At 36.0% G+C, this 14,784-nt stretch overlaps 1 protein-coding gene across 1 annotated transcript; it reads left to right on the top strand.

The window, feature by feature from the left end:
• The first annotated feature begins 11,588 nt into the window (after positions 1–11,588).
• LOC107812371 (uncharacterized) lies at positions 11,589–14,631 on the top strand. Its single transcript, XM_016637438.2, has 3 exons — positions 11,589–11,954; positions 12,052–12,198; positions 14,070–14,631. Exons 2-3 carry the CDS (start codon positions 12,073–12,075, stop codon positions 14,388–14,390), a joined length of 447 nt encoding a protein of 148 aa, XP_016492924.1. The 5' UTR covers positions 11,589–11,954; positions 12,052–12,072; the 3' UTR covers positions 14,391–14,631.
• Positions 14,632–14,784: the final 153 nt, after the last annotated feature.

The following is a 14,784-nucleotide window of genomic DNA, read 5'->3' as shown; positions in this document are numbered from 1 at the left end:
ATTTGAATTTTGAAATAAATGTAGCACTTGCAATTTATAAGTGCAATTTTTTCCCATCTTCCTTGTATTATTTATGTTAATGCTTTGTATTAATATAACTTAGAATAGTTATACAAAATATAAAAAAAGAAAATGCACTAAACCCGGCTTGGCCCCCTCAACCCGTAACCTTTACGGTTCAATTTTTACCCGGATGAACCCGAACCCGTTAAACCCGTTAAGACCCAACCCGTAACCGGCCCGGACCATAACCCGTACGGGTCCAAAAAATCCTAACCCAGCCTGGCCCCGCCCACCCATTTAACACCCTTACTTTTAGCCAGCTAGACAAAGCAGTAACACAAGTAGTAGAGAAAGAAAAGAGAGTTTGAATGTGTATGTGTGTGTTCTAAACTATTGTTCGTGTATTTAAAGAAGAGAGGGTAAAGTATTTATAGTTTTTGAAAACAAGCAGGAAAATAAGGTAATAAGTACTGACTTAGCATAATTACAGAAATAATACAAATTAGAATCAATTAAAGACCCAGACTTCCTTCAATTAGGGAGTCATAGTTCAAACAGGTACAAGTTGTATCAAACAAGGAAAAGAATTGCTTGTAAGACTGATTTTACCCTAATAGGAATAGTAAAAGCATGTAGCATGTAATAAGGACTAAGTACAGAATATTTTCAAGTAAGGAAAGTATAATAACAGCATATTGTGCACATAAACAGGGTAGAGTACAATTTGATTCTAAAATTTAGTTCAGAGAAACACAAAATGAGATTGAAAATCACAGGGAATCGACACTAACTAAGGAAAGTATCACAAAAGTAAGGAAGCAATTTCGAAAAATCAGTACAAAATTACAAGAAAAATACACAAAATCAAAGTTGTAGGTTTAAGGAGATTACACAAAATCACCATAAATTATGTGAACAATCAGTAAAACAAATAGTCGAACCCATAAATGACACGGGTTTGGGCAAAATCAAAGAAACCTTAAGAACAAATCAAAACAGGAAGCACAGGAGCATGTAGAACACACATAAAGCCCAGAATGTTCATGATAGTCATGCAAACAAACCGCAAATAAATTCAAACTTTGAATCGAACCCAGAAGTATTAGGGTTTCTTGACAAAAAAATGAATCGAGCCAAAAGGAAAGACTTAGGTAATGTTTAAACATGCTAAAAATAACAATTATCAGAAAGAATTCATTTTTTTGCAAAAAGGATTTAGAAACCCTAGTTTGAAAAATGAAGAAACCGTTTGAAATCGTAGAAACATTTTGAGGAAAACAAGTGAAAACCTTAAGAAACCCATAGATCCATCACAGATCTAAAAAGATCGGAGAATTTATAGCTAGGTTTTTTTAGAAAATAAAAGAGACGAAGAAAAGATCGGTAAAAACCCATGGATACACCTAGATCGAAGATAGATCTAAAAAGAAGTAAAAAATCTCGAGATCTAGGGTTTCAGAGAACCCAAAGAGGATGAGAAAACAATAGATCGTTATCGGTTTCAGCCGGAAAAGCCATGGATCTGACTCGAACAGCCATGGATGGCTGGAAAGTAGCATAAAAGACCATGGATAGAAGTTGAGCAAGGTATGGACTAGATATCTTCGAGATCTTTCCATGAAATCACGAAAACAGACAACCAAGAGACGTAGGAGACAAGTATACGTCTCAAACAGCCATGAGAGTCCATGGATTGAGTGAGGATTGAAGGGATTAGGGTTAGTTTCGGTGGCGGAGGCTAGGGTTAGCTTTAGGTTTCAGAGAGAGTTGGAGAGGAGAGGGGATTCAAGGGCCGCAGATTGTAAGAATGAGAGGGTTTGGGGGGAGGGGTCGTTTGGGATTAATTATGGTAAGGGGAAGTAAGGGTCGTTGATCTTAGAGATCAACGGCTAGGATGAGACGGGTAGGTAGATCGGGTATAAAATTGGGTTTGGGCTTGGGTCCGGTGGGTTTTAATTGGGCTGGGAATTGGGGTTTTGATTTGGCTATAATTAAAACCAAATTTGGCTATAAGTTAAATAGTCATTTTTTCCTATTTAAATTATAAAAATAGTAAATATTTTTCTGAAAACTAATTTAAAGGGCTAAAATGATTTATAATATATAATTAACAATTCAAAAAATACAGGATCCAATTTTATGAGTATAAAATATAATTAAATCTAAAAACGGCTAGTGTTGCAATTATGTACAATTTAGCTTTAAAAATACTAAATAAAATTGTAAAAATATGTAAAAATTACTTTAACTATATTTTGGCATAAGTATAGAAATAAAATAGATGAATTATCAAAGCAATAATTTTGGAAATAATTATTAAGGATTTTATGGATAAAAGGGAGAAAATAAATCAATTTAAACCTATAAAATTATGGAAAAAATAATAAAACCTTTGGACATGCTTATATATGCATATATATGCTATTTTGAAGGTATTTTGCATATTGAAAATATTTATATGGAAAATTGGGTATCAACAGTAATCCTCAAGAGGATGAAGACACTAAAGATGCACTGCCTGAGCTTGAAGAAAGGGTGAAGACAACGGTCGATGCACTAAAAGAAGTCAATCTCGGAGTTGTTGAAGATCCAAAGCCTACATATGTAAGTGCCTCTCTAACTGGTGATGAAGAGAGCAAATATATTGAGCTACTTAAGGAGTTCAAAGATGTATTTTCTTGGAGCTACAAATAAATGCCAGGTTTAGCCCCCAAGGTGGTTGTTCATTATCTTGCTGTCAAATGAGGTGCTCATCCTGTGAAGCAAGTACAACATCGCTTCAGACCTGAACTGGTTCCCTTGATTAAAATCGAAGTTAACAAGCTTATTGAGGCTGGTTTTGTTCGTGAATTTAAATATCCTACATGGATTTCAAGCATCGCCCTTGTAGGAAGAAGAATGGCCAAATCCGAGTTTGTGTTGACTTTAGGGACCTAAATAACGCTTGCCCTAAGTATGAATTTCCTCTTCCTATCCCTGATCTCATGATTTATGCCACGACTGGATACGAGGCGATGTCATTCATGGATGGTTCGTCTGGATATAATCAAATTCGCATGGCTCTGAAGGATGAAGAACTTAGTGTCTTTCGCACCCCTAAAGGTATATACTGCTACAAGGTAATACCTTTTGGTTTGAAGAATGCCGATGTTACATATCAACGTGCCATGCAAAATATTTTTGATGACATGATTCATAAAAACGTGGAGTGTTATATTGACGACTTGGTGGTAAAGTCAAGGAAGAAAGATGATCACTTGCAAGATTTGAGAATGGTATTTGAACGGCTTCGAAGATAACAACTCAGAATGAATCCGTTGAAGTGCGCCTTTGGAGTTACTTCTAGGAAGTTCCTCGATTTTATTATTCGACACCGAGGTATCGAAATTGATCAAGCTAAGGTGGATACTATCTTGAAAATGCCCGAGCCTAAGGATATTCACGAATTAAAAAGCTTACAAGGTAAGTTGGCATATCTTAGAAGATTTATTTTAAATCTGGCTAGAAGATGCCAACTATTTAATTATCTCGTGAATAACGGGATTCCTTTTGAATGGGACCAAGCTTGCAAAAATACTTTTGAAAGCATTAAGTCTTATTTGATGAAACCTCCAGTACTGGCAGCCCTCATACCTGAAAAACCATTAATATTATACATTTCAGCACATGAAAGATCAATAGGAGCGCTTTTGGCTCAAGGAAACAATGAAGGCAAAGAAAATGCACTTTATTACTTGAGTAGGATGAGGACGCCAAATGAGCTCAAGTATTCACGTATTGAGAAGTTATGTTCGACACTTATCTTCTTTATTCAGAAGCTGAAGCATTACTTCCAAGCTCACATTGTGAGACTCGTCTCAAGAGAGAATCCTATCAATTTTGTCATCTCTAAGCCAGTCCTAAGTGATCGATTAGCGAGGTGGTACCTCCAATTTCAACAATTTGAAATTGTGTATGTTGCTCAAAAGGCGATAAAAGGACAAGCATTAGCAGATTTCCTAGCTAACCATCTGATTCCAGATGATTGGGAGTTGTCTGATGAATTGCCTGATGAAGATGCAATGGTCATAGTAATTCAACCTCATTGGAAGATGCATTTTGATGGCGCTGCACATAGTGAAGGAGTTGGCGCTGGAATATTGTTTATCACTTCTCAAGGAGAATTTTTTCCATATTCTTTCACTCTGACATAACGGTGCTCCAATAATGTTGCTGAAATATCAAACAATTGCAACTACAAGTTTTTGGAGACTCCAGTTAGTGATCAATCAGATTTTGGGGTAGCTATGAGTTCAAAAAGCCAGAGTTGGTACCTTACCACAAATATGCTCAAAGATTGGTAAGTTGGCTTGGAGAGGTAAACTATTCAACACGTGTCGAGAAAGAAAAATAAGAGAGTTGATGCATTAGTAGCTTTAGCTTCTACATTATCTTTGCTTGATCAAACACAATTCGTTGTTTGCCAAAGATGGGTAGTTCCTCCACCAAATGACTATGAGGAAGAAGAAAGCGAAGTTGAGCATCTTGCTTCCATTCTTGAGGTTGAAATTGAAGATTGGCAACAACCATTAATCGATTATCTTTGTTATGGGATATTGATAGAAAATCCCTAAAGGAAGACGAAATCCGAAGGAGAGCCCCTCATTTTCTTTGTTACAAGAATACACTCTATAGACGATCATTTAATGGAGTGCTCCTACGTTCTTTGGGGGCTGATGAATTCCTTCAAGACCTGCAAGAATCACACTCTAGAGTATGTGGTTCACATCAATTTGGGCCAAAACTATATTTTCACATAAAAAGAATAGGGTATTACTGGCCAACCATGATGAAAGATTGTTTAGATTACGCTCGAAGGTGTAAATCTTTCCAATTCCATGCTAACTTCATACATCAACTACTTGAAGTATTGCACCCAACTGTTGCCTCTTGGCCATTTGATGTTTGAGGCTAGATGTTGTTGGTCCATTGCCAAATTCTTCTGGTGGACATATATACATTTTGGCAGCAACTGATTACTTCTCGAAGTGGGCTAAAGTTGTTTATTTTAAGGAAGTAAAGAAGAAAAATGTGGCTAACTTCATCCTAGTCAATATTATCTATTGATTTGGCATTCCTCGATATATATTGACGGACAATTGTGAGCTATTTTATAACAAGTTTATGAATAAAATATGTGATCTTTTTGGCTTCAAGCAACGCAATTCCTCCATGTATTATGTTGCTGCCAATAGACTTGCTGAAACATTTAACAAAACGATCTGCAACTTGTTGAAAAAGGTTGTCTCTAAGTCTAACAGAGGGCATATAGGACCACATATCGCACACCAACACAAGTGACTCCTTATTCACTTGTTTATGGAGTTGAAGCAGTCCTTCCACTTGAGCATCAAATCCCATCGTTGCAGCTTACCATTCAAGAAGGACTCACTGATGAAGAAAATGCTCGGTTACGCTTTGAAGAACTAGAAGCTCTTGATGAAAAGAGGCTAGAATCTCAACAAAGCCTTGAATGTTATCAAGCTCGTACATCTCGATCTTTTAACAAAAGGGTGCGCCTTATATCTTTCCAAGTGGGTGACCAAGTTCTTGTGGTCAAAAGGCCTATTATTACCTCTCGTCGATCTGGGGGAAAATTCTCTGCTAAGTGGGATGGACCATATATTGTACAAGAGGTATACTCAAGTGGCGCTGATAAGATAGTTGACTCAGAAGGTTTGCAAATTGGCCCCATAAATGGGAAATTCATGAAGAGATACTATCCATGAATAAAACAAATACGCTCCTTAATGCACGAGCATAAACTGCATGTTACTCCTGCCCCGCAAGAGTATAGACTGTTCACGGTCTAAAAAACGTCCGCTAGGTTGAAAACCTCGAAAGAGGCAGCCTAGGCAAACGTTAGGACATCAAAAAAAAAGTCACCCATTTCGAACTACGGAATGACTTGATTATCTTCATCGAGGTATGTAGGCAGCTTAGAGTTTCATTCTAAGTTCAGTCATATGAGTTCAAAAAATATATATCTCCCAAGGCATTATTCAAATGAGGTACGATAGAATATAATTCACTTGATTGACATTTGAAAATTAGGTGTACATGTATTTTTTCATTGAACCTTCTGTCTTGTCTTGATGGCTTAATAGGGGCAAACCCTCAAGATCAAACCGAGGCCTTCGAATTCGTCAAGAGTTGAAGTCTTCAATTCTGCAAAAATTTCAAGTTGAATCATCAACTTAAAATCTTCAAATCTGTCAAGTCTTCAAGTAGAAACTTTCAAGTCTGCCATGTCTTCAAGTTGAAATCTGCAAGTTAATCCTCAATTAAAAGCCAATCAGAAGCTGCCATAATAGTCTCGAAGTCTTCAAATTGATATAGCCTTCAATTCTTTAATTGGAAGCTTCAGTATATCTCCAAGTGTATAGTAAAATCCTTTAATATAGTATGCACCATCTTCAAATATTTATATCTTGAGTTATTTGAAGAAAGGTTTTAATATGTCTTCAAATTTTCAACTGGAAGTATTAAAATATTGACTTGCATGACTTGATTTGTGTTGCAGAAAGAGGATCCTTCAACTGTGAGGTTTTCTTTACTAAAGTGGTATCTTTGGAATTGATTCTTCTTCAGCCTGCAAAAAAAAAAGGAGAAACATATCTATATAAAGGAGATCATAAAACTACATGTGCAGATTGAAATTGAAGAGATATTCTTGGTGGTCAGCTTTTTAAAAAAGAAATCATGCTTCATACAATCTCTGATTCATGCATCTCAAAATGAGGACGAGTTTTCGTTCCTTTGCACCAAAAGATCAAATCTTTTGGCGGTAAAGTAAAATCTGCAAGTTAGACTCTATAATGGTCTTCGCTGGTTTTCGTCTTGGATAAAATATAGTCTTCAGCTTAGACGGAAGACCTCGGACAAAGTAAAGTCTTCAGCTCAGATTGTCATCACCTTTGCAAAATAAAATTTTCAGCTTAGACGGTGTAATGGTCTTCACCTCAGACAAAATAAATTTTTGCCTCAGACGGTGTAATGATCTTCACCTAAGATAAAGTAAAATCTTTAGCTCAGACGGTGTAATGGTCTTTGCCTCAGATAAAAGTAAAATCTTTGGCTTAGACGATATAATGGTCTTTGCAACAGATAAAGAAAGTCAAATTTTCAAATAAAATGAAGTCTTTAGCTCAAACAGTGCAATGGTCTTTACCTCAGATAAGGTAAAATCTTTGGCTCAGATGGTGTAATGGACTTTGCCTCAGATAAAAGTAAAATTTTTGGCTTAGACGATGTAATGGTCTTTTCTACAGATAAAGAAAATCAAATTTTCAAATAAAATTAATTCTTTAACTTAGTACACCCGCTTAGACGGTGTAATGATCTTTGTCACAAATAAAGAAAATTAAATTTTCAAATAAAGTGAAGTATTCAGCTAAGCCTCGGAGCATTCACCTTGCACGAAATAATGCCTTGATAACCTCAATTAGGGTAATTTCTTAGACAAAATGAGTAAAATCTATTACAAGATTATTTGTGTGCATAAAAAAGAAGAAAAAGAGGAGCAGCTGCATGGAGTAGGAACCTCAACAACAACAACAACAACAAAAAGGAAGAAGAAAAAAGACGAGCATTACCTGAGAAGAGTTGTGTCGAGACTGCCTTTGGTTATAAATCATGACACGAAAAATAGATGTTGCTCAGTATTTGTATTTATAGGCGTGGATTCAATAGAGACCCAACGAGTTGATCTCCTTAAAATAAGGATTTGAGTTCATCAGATTGGACACTGTTGAGAGAATTACAGTCCGACTGAAACTCAAAGACTCTAGAATCTATCTTTACGAGTCCATTCAAATACAATTTCCATGGAATTAGGCATAAATTTGGAAGATAGTGGAATTGGATATCTTCTAGAAATTAAGTTCAAAAATATCTAAAATCATGAGATACTCACGTGGAGCCAAATATGTATTGACTTTAATTGAGGGTTTAAATCTTGAAACAAGACTATTAATCCTTTGATTTTATAATCAATCAAACTATCTGAGAGGAATTGCAAGAAGACAATTAAAAGTCTTTTGTCTTACTTCAAGGCTAATCTTTAAGGATTAACAAGCTTTTTTTATACTCCAACAAGTCTTGAAGTAGGGGCATTTGTGAGCATTTAAATCCATAGAATAATTTGGACCACGTTAAATTCAAGACACTAGTCCAAACAAATATTGTGGCTAGTAAATTGGGTTAATTATTTAAATTTAATATATATGTGTTGGGCTAGTCCATTCAATTGGACTATAAATTAAATGATAAGCTCACTTCATTAGCCCAAGGTCCAAATGGCTATTAGCCCATCTTAAAGCCCAGGCTCAAGCCACGTGTCGAGTGATATGGCGATCCAAGCCAAATAAATGAGTAAATAAAATCATGACACGTGTCAAGTGATATGGCATTAATCTAAGTTAAAAGAACGAGCCAACAAAATTATGCCATGTATCAAGTGATGTGGCAATCCAAGCCAAATAAATGAGCCAATTAAATCATGACATGTGTCAAGAAAGGGTGGTATACCAAGTCAAATCAACAACCAATAGAGTTGTGCCAAGTGTCTAGATGGTATTGGTCAGTTCAAACGGACCAATCAAATCCCAGAGGCACACCACTCCCTACAAATTATAAATAGAGATCTTTATAAAGCTAGAAGACACCTGAAGTGATAACAAGAAGCAAGTAGAGAGCTCGTGGATTAAACATCGCAAATTTTTCTACAAGTTCAAGATCAAGAACGAAGCCAAATCAAATACCAAGGCGTTCAATATCAAATTACTTGTTCGTGATTAAATCCAAATCGAAGCTCAAGAAGGAGATTCAAGACCAAGCTTTACAAGCCCTTGAATCAGAATCAAAATCAAGCTCATCAAAATAGTTTATATTCTTGAAGAATCAGAGGAATACCATAGAGATTGTAACACTTTCATTTATTGAAATTAAATACTGCTCTTGTGACACAATTTTTCAGCCTTGATTATTTATTTTTCTCGACGCGAAAATTTGTTGTTACACTTCATCAAAAAAAAAAAATAGAGACATAAAAAGCACATAAATTATTAGAAAATTTGGTGAAAAAATAACGTGACTTCAATAATATTAGTTTTAAATTAAATTAATTGACCCATATATTACTTAATATCTTTTTTCATCTCAAATCTAAAAAATACAGGATGAGCCCGGGAGTAGAGTAGGAAGAAAAAAGAATAGCTGAAAACAAAATCCAAAAAGAAGAAAAGAAAAGAAATAAAAAGGAAAAGAGAAACGAAATAAGCAGTGTTCCCGTTGTTTAAAAAACCAAGAAAAAAGAAATGGAAAGATTTGTTTTTGAAAAAGCGGGCTCCCTGCTGAAGAAAAAGTAAAATAGAGGGTTTACTTCTCCGGCACAGTGTAAGTCAGTGACGAAACTCCGATCAAGCCAACAATAGAGAGACCATTTGCGCTCATTTCCTGATTTTTTACCATAACAAATAATCTAGCCTGACTTGGGGAAGAAGGTTCTGAATTTCTAATTCAAATTTAACAGACATGGCGTCGGCCAATCGAGTCATAGTCATTCCCGGTAAACACTTTCTTCCATTAACGTGTTGATATATAGTTTAATTATTAGGATAATTTAAGTTAATAATTATAATATTCTGTTGTTTTTGTCAGGAGGAGGACGAGGAATTTTGCCATTGCTGACATTGGGAGGAATCGGTATCGCTTTTTTTGATAAATTATTACGGGAAAAGACCTAGAAGAAAAGATCTATTTTTGTGGTCAAGTGCAAGACGATTAATTAACAATTTGGTAAACTTGTTTACTTTAACCTATTACATACACATTTTTTGCTATATCCCCAAACTTATTTGGACTTAGCCATAGTAGTAGTAGTTGTTGTTGAATACACATTTTGCTATTTCTGCTAACTTGTTTGGGATTGAGCCGTAATAGTAGTAGTTGTTGTTGTATACACATGTTGCTATATCTCCTAACTTGTTTGGGACTGAGCAACAGTAGTAGTTGTTGTTGTATACACATTTTGCTATATCTCCTAACTTGTTTGGGGCTGACTCGTAGTAGTAGTTGTTGTTGTTGTATACACATTTCTCTATATCTCCTAACTTGTTTGGGATTGAGCCGCAGTAATAATAATAGTCGTAGTAGTTGTTGTTGTATTTGTATACACATTTTGCTATATCTCCTAACTTGTTTGGGACTGACCTGCAGTAGTAGTAGTTGTTGTTGTTGTATACACATTTTTCTATATCTCTTAACTTGTAGTAGTAGTAGTAGTTGTTGTATACACAATTGCTATATCTCCTAACTTGTTTGGGACTGACCTGCAGTAGTAGTAGTTGTTGTTGGATACACATTTTGCTATATCTCTTAACTTGTTTAGTACTGAGCCATAGTAGTAGTAGTTGTTGTATACACATTTGCTATATCTCCTAACATGTTTGGGACTGAGCGGTAGTAGTAGTTGTTGTGTGCACATTTTGCTATAACTCCTAACTTGTTTGGGACTGAGCTAGTAGTAGAAGTTATTGTTGTATATACATTTTGCTATCTCCTAACTTGTTTGGGACAGAGCCGCAATAATAGTAGTAATTGTTGTTATACATATTTTGCTTGATAAACAATAAGTGATCTCCCTCTGTTTCAAAATATGAGGCAAAGTTTGACTAGCATGTAGTTTAGGAAAAAAAATAAAAACTTTTGAAACTTATGATTTTTAACATGACATAGCTTTTATCTGGCTATAAGACTTTTGAAATTTACAATCTTAAACATGCCATGACATTTGTGTGGCAATAAAAACTTGTTATTAAGGTTAAAATTAGAAGTTTATATTAAATTGTTTCCAAATTTGAAAATGTCAAATAAACTAGAACAGAGGAAGTGGTAAATTTCCCCATAAGCCGAGGAAGGGGCATACAATTTCTCTAGCTCTTCTATAATATGTGGCTTCTATTAAATTCCTTCTTAAACATTTTTGTTGGCACTTTAGGTTCATAATGCAAAGGAGGACTACATCAGTCAGCTACCAGATGCAGTTTTGTCTTCCATTCTTGCAAATTTGACAGTAACAGATGCTGTTAGGACGCGCATTTTATCCAGAAGTTGGAAGCGTCTCTTTTCTGCTATGCCCGCATTAAATTTCAGTTGCCTTGACATGTACGGGGTTTACTGTGATGATCACGAGTGGTAACCTTACTATCAACAAAAGTTCTTGAAAGGAGTAAATGAGTTACTAGAACTTTATTCAGGTCGTAGAGTGCCCCGCATTAACATGGCATGTTGCTTTGCGAGAAAGTTTTATAGTGAATTTAACCACTTGATGCATTCTATTTCACGACTAGATGTTGAAACGTTATACCTTTACTTTGATTGTGGCACTGCTCCCTTCGCTCTTGGCACCAACCCCATCTGCGACCCCAGCAAGTTGTTCAATTTTTCTCTTGAGCTCCTCTCTCAAGCATCCTCGTTGAAACATTTGCTTTTGCACCATTGCATTGTGCAACCAAGTTCTAAAGTCTGTTTTAATTCCCTTGTGATTGAGGGGTGTTTTGTTAGCTAGCGGACAACTGGAGGGCATTTTGTCCTCTTGTTTTAACCTTAAGTTGTTAGCTCTTCGACTTTGTAAACTTCCTTATAAATTACGCATCTCTGGTTCAGTAACCTTTGTTGTTTTTTGGTCTTGTGGCGGAGTGGAAGAGATTGAGCTTCAGGCTGCAAATCTTCGTAAGCTTGAGAGTGAACTTTTTAACAAAGCAAGATTCTTTTTCTCATTTGTTCCCGTGTTGGAAGATGTAATAATTCATCCTCTTAAAGACGATATAGTGTCATATGTATTTGATGATCTTGCGAGAGATTTACCTGCTCAAGTTAAATCTTTAACAATCAAACTTGTTCCGTCTCAGGTATTAATTTGACGTGTCTTGTCTTCTCAAAGTTTTTAATCTTTGTCTTTTTGTAGACCCTAATCATTTAGCTATTCTTTTATATTGTGCATTTCAGGTTAACTACTTCCCAACGGAGATGAAGATGTTCAGAAACCTTAGGCTGTTAAGCTTGATACTTGTGAGCACGCATGACTGTTTTGACATAGTTAAACTATCTCCACTCTTGGGTGCCTGTCCTCTTCTTCAGTATTTGGGTCTGGTGGTGAGTTATTTATGTTCAACATTTTCGTCTTTTTTTCTTATTTGGATATTCTTTGCTTGGTCTTTTATATATATTCTGGGTGAACCCTCAGGTATAGGAGTGTTTGGTTTGTTCTTTTCTTCGAAATGGTATAATGTATTATAAACCGAAAGGCACAAAGATTGTGCAGTATATTGCATCCCAAAAGAACCATTGACTATGTATGCAGTAAATCTATGAACTGTAACAGGGTCTCAGCTTCATCTACAAATTCCGAATTACACCAAAAGGAAGCTATCAGTTTTTATCTTCACAGTAGAGCTGGTTTTTCCTTCAAAAATTTTTCTCTTTCTTTTCTCTCCATACGCACCACCATATGAACTCTTCATTGCTTTAGGCAAACCTTTTCTCTCCAGCTTCACAAAACTTCTGTTGCAGGTGATTTTTGAGTCCTCAGCTGTCTTTTGTTGTCATTTTTTGTAAAAAGTTGCATTGCTGCCCTTTCGAAACCTTCAAATTCTACTCCCATTAGTTTGCAGAGTTTTAAAATGTTTCTGCGAACCCAACAGTTGCTTCGGCCTCTCTAGATAAAGTTGGGGCCTCCCCCTCTTGTTCATACCATTCTATTAAAGGGAATCGATCTTCATCAATTGCCCCAGACCCCACTGATGGGATTATACTGGGATGTTGTTGTTGTTGATCTTCATCAATTGCTTGTGTAATCATCATTTTGACCCAGGTAGTAGTCTCTGACGGCCTGCATGTCGGTTGTTAGTTCTTCTTTGTCATCTGGATTATCATGCTGTAATACATAATTTTGAGAAAATGAAGATGAATTCCTGTGATGGAACTTGGTCGAAGCTTCAGTTTCGACGAGAAAAGGGTCTAGTTCAGTCTTGACCTGCGTCAAAAACGAGTCTTTTGTCTTAAAACATAATTCAGCTGGGTCTGGTCTTACTTGGGGCTTTGTTTCGGGGACAAAAAGTTTTGGCTGGCCCTTTTCCTTTTTAATTGGGAGCCATTACAAACTCTGTGGATATAGGCGAAAAATAGCAGCATACTTTGTAACCAACGGCATTTCAGGTCTTTTTCCTTGCCCTGCCACCTGTCTCCCATCTGTTATCTTAGATATTTTTGAAATTTGAAACAGCCCCTTGAATTCTCGAACAGTACCGCATTTCCTTCATGGTAGTGTATTGCCCATGAATCCGCAGCCCTTGTTCCCCGGTTCTCAATTTTGAAGCCTGCATGTGCCCGTTACATGCTTCTTAATACCCACAGGTCCTTGTAAATCTTCAAAGGTCCCAAACTCGGATTTGTGAACCTATTTTCTGACTTTGTTGCTTGTTGGAATCTTATTCTGGTTTTCTTCAAAACTGCCTACCGGATAATTTTGTAGGTGATCCATTTTCCAATTTGTAGCATCAGGAACTGCCCATAGTTTGTTGGCAGTGACTTTTGGTTCCGACCAGTGTCTTCCTCCGACATTTTAAATATTAAACTTAGATGCGATTCTTTTAGTACTATTTACTAAAAAAATAAGGTGCTCTTGATGATATATTTGACAAGGACTGTTTTGTAGATTGATAAACTTAGTGTTTGAAATGGCTTGTCTACTATATTTTGCTACATCCACATAAATTAATGAAGAGACATAATATGATTAGTATATCATCGTTTCACTCTCATAAAGTCATGTTTACACCAATAAACAAGTATTAACCAATGGTAAGCTAGGGATAATGTACTCTGAGTCTATTCCTTACCGTTCATGTTTTTGCTTTAGAAATTACTCTTAGTTCAGTTAAATGCTTGCATTGCAGCTTGCTAAACTACGTAAGTCGTCTTGATCATTTAGCAATATGTTGATCTCATTCTCATTGTGACCTCAGGTGACAACACCAAGGACAAAGAGGAATGGAAAAGGAAGTAGAGGGCCTCCGTTATCTCCTACATGTCACACTGAACTAAAAGAAGTGATATTTTGTGGATTTGATGGAACAGGATCAGAGATTGAATTTGTTCTTTATATTCTGAGAAGTGCAATAACTCTTGAGCAAATGTGTCTCTCCCGAGGGTACAGCTGTTATTTGGGTTGTGATAAGTGGGAGAACAATTTGGATGTTCCATTCAGTGGAAGACAACGTAACTCAATCCAAAAGAAACTAAATGGTCAAGCTATCTCTAGTAAAGCAGAAGTGATCATCCAATAGGTTCTTGTACAAATACTATATTAGATCTTTATAGTCATCAATGATAGGTAAATTTGAGTTTTCTTCTTTTGGATAATATAGTTTCTCTTTTGGTGTTTTAGCATATAGTACTGGTCAATTGCTTTCTCTCCAGTTTGGTGCATTGTTTCCTTCGTCGTTTGGCATGTCAAGCGCCCGTTGTAGTGTCGTGAAAGTTCTCTGTTTTTTTTTTTAATTCTGACATAGAAGATGTTTCTTTAGAGTTGTTTTTTGTCAGCATTAACTGGGAGTTGGAAGAATTGCTATCTTGGTTGCAAATTTGCAATCCACTAGTTTACTGAGTGACATTAAGACTTTGACTATATTATTATTGTCCCTTTTAGGGAGAGAGTGTTAATTAGTACTGCTACTTTCA

The sequence above is a fragment of the Nicotiana tabacum genome, chromosome 16, assembly GCF_000715075.1.
Source record: "Nicotiana tabacum cultivar K326 chromosome 16, ASM71507v2, whole genome shotgun sequence".
Taxonomy (NCBI): Eukaryota; Viridiplantae; Streptophyta; class Magnoliopsida; order Solanales; family Solanaceae; genus Nicotiana; species Nicotiana tabacum.
Note: the sequence above shows the minus strand (reverse complement) of the source record. Positions and strands in the feature narration are given on the sequence as shown.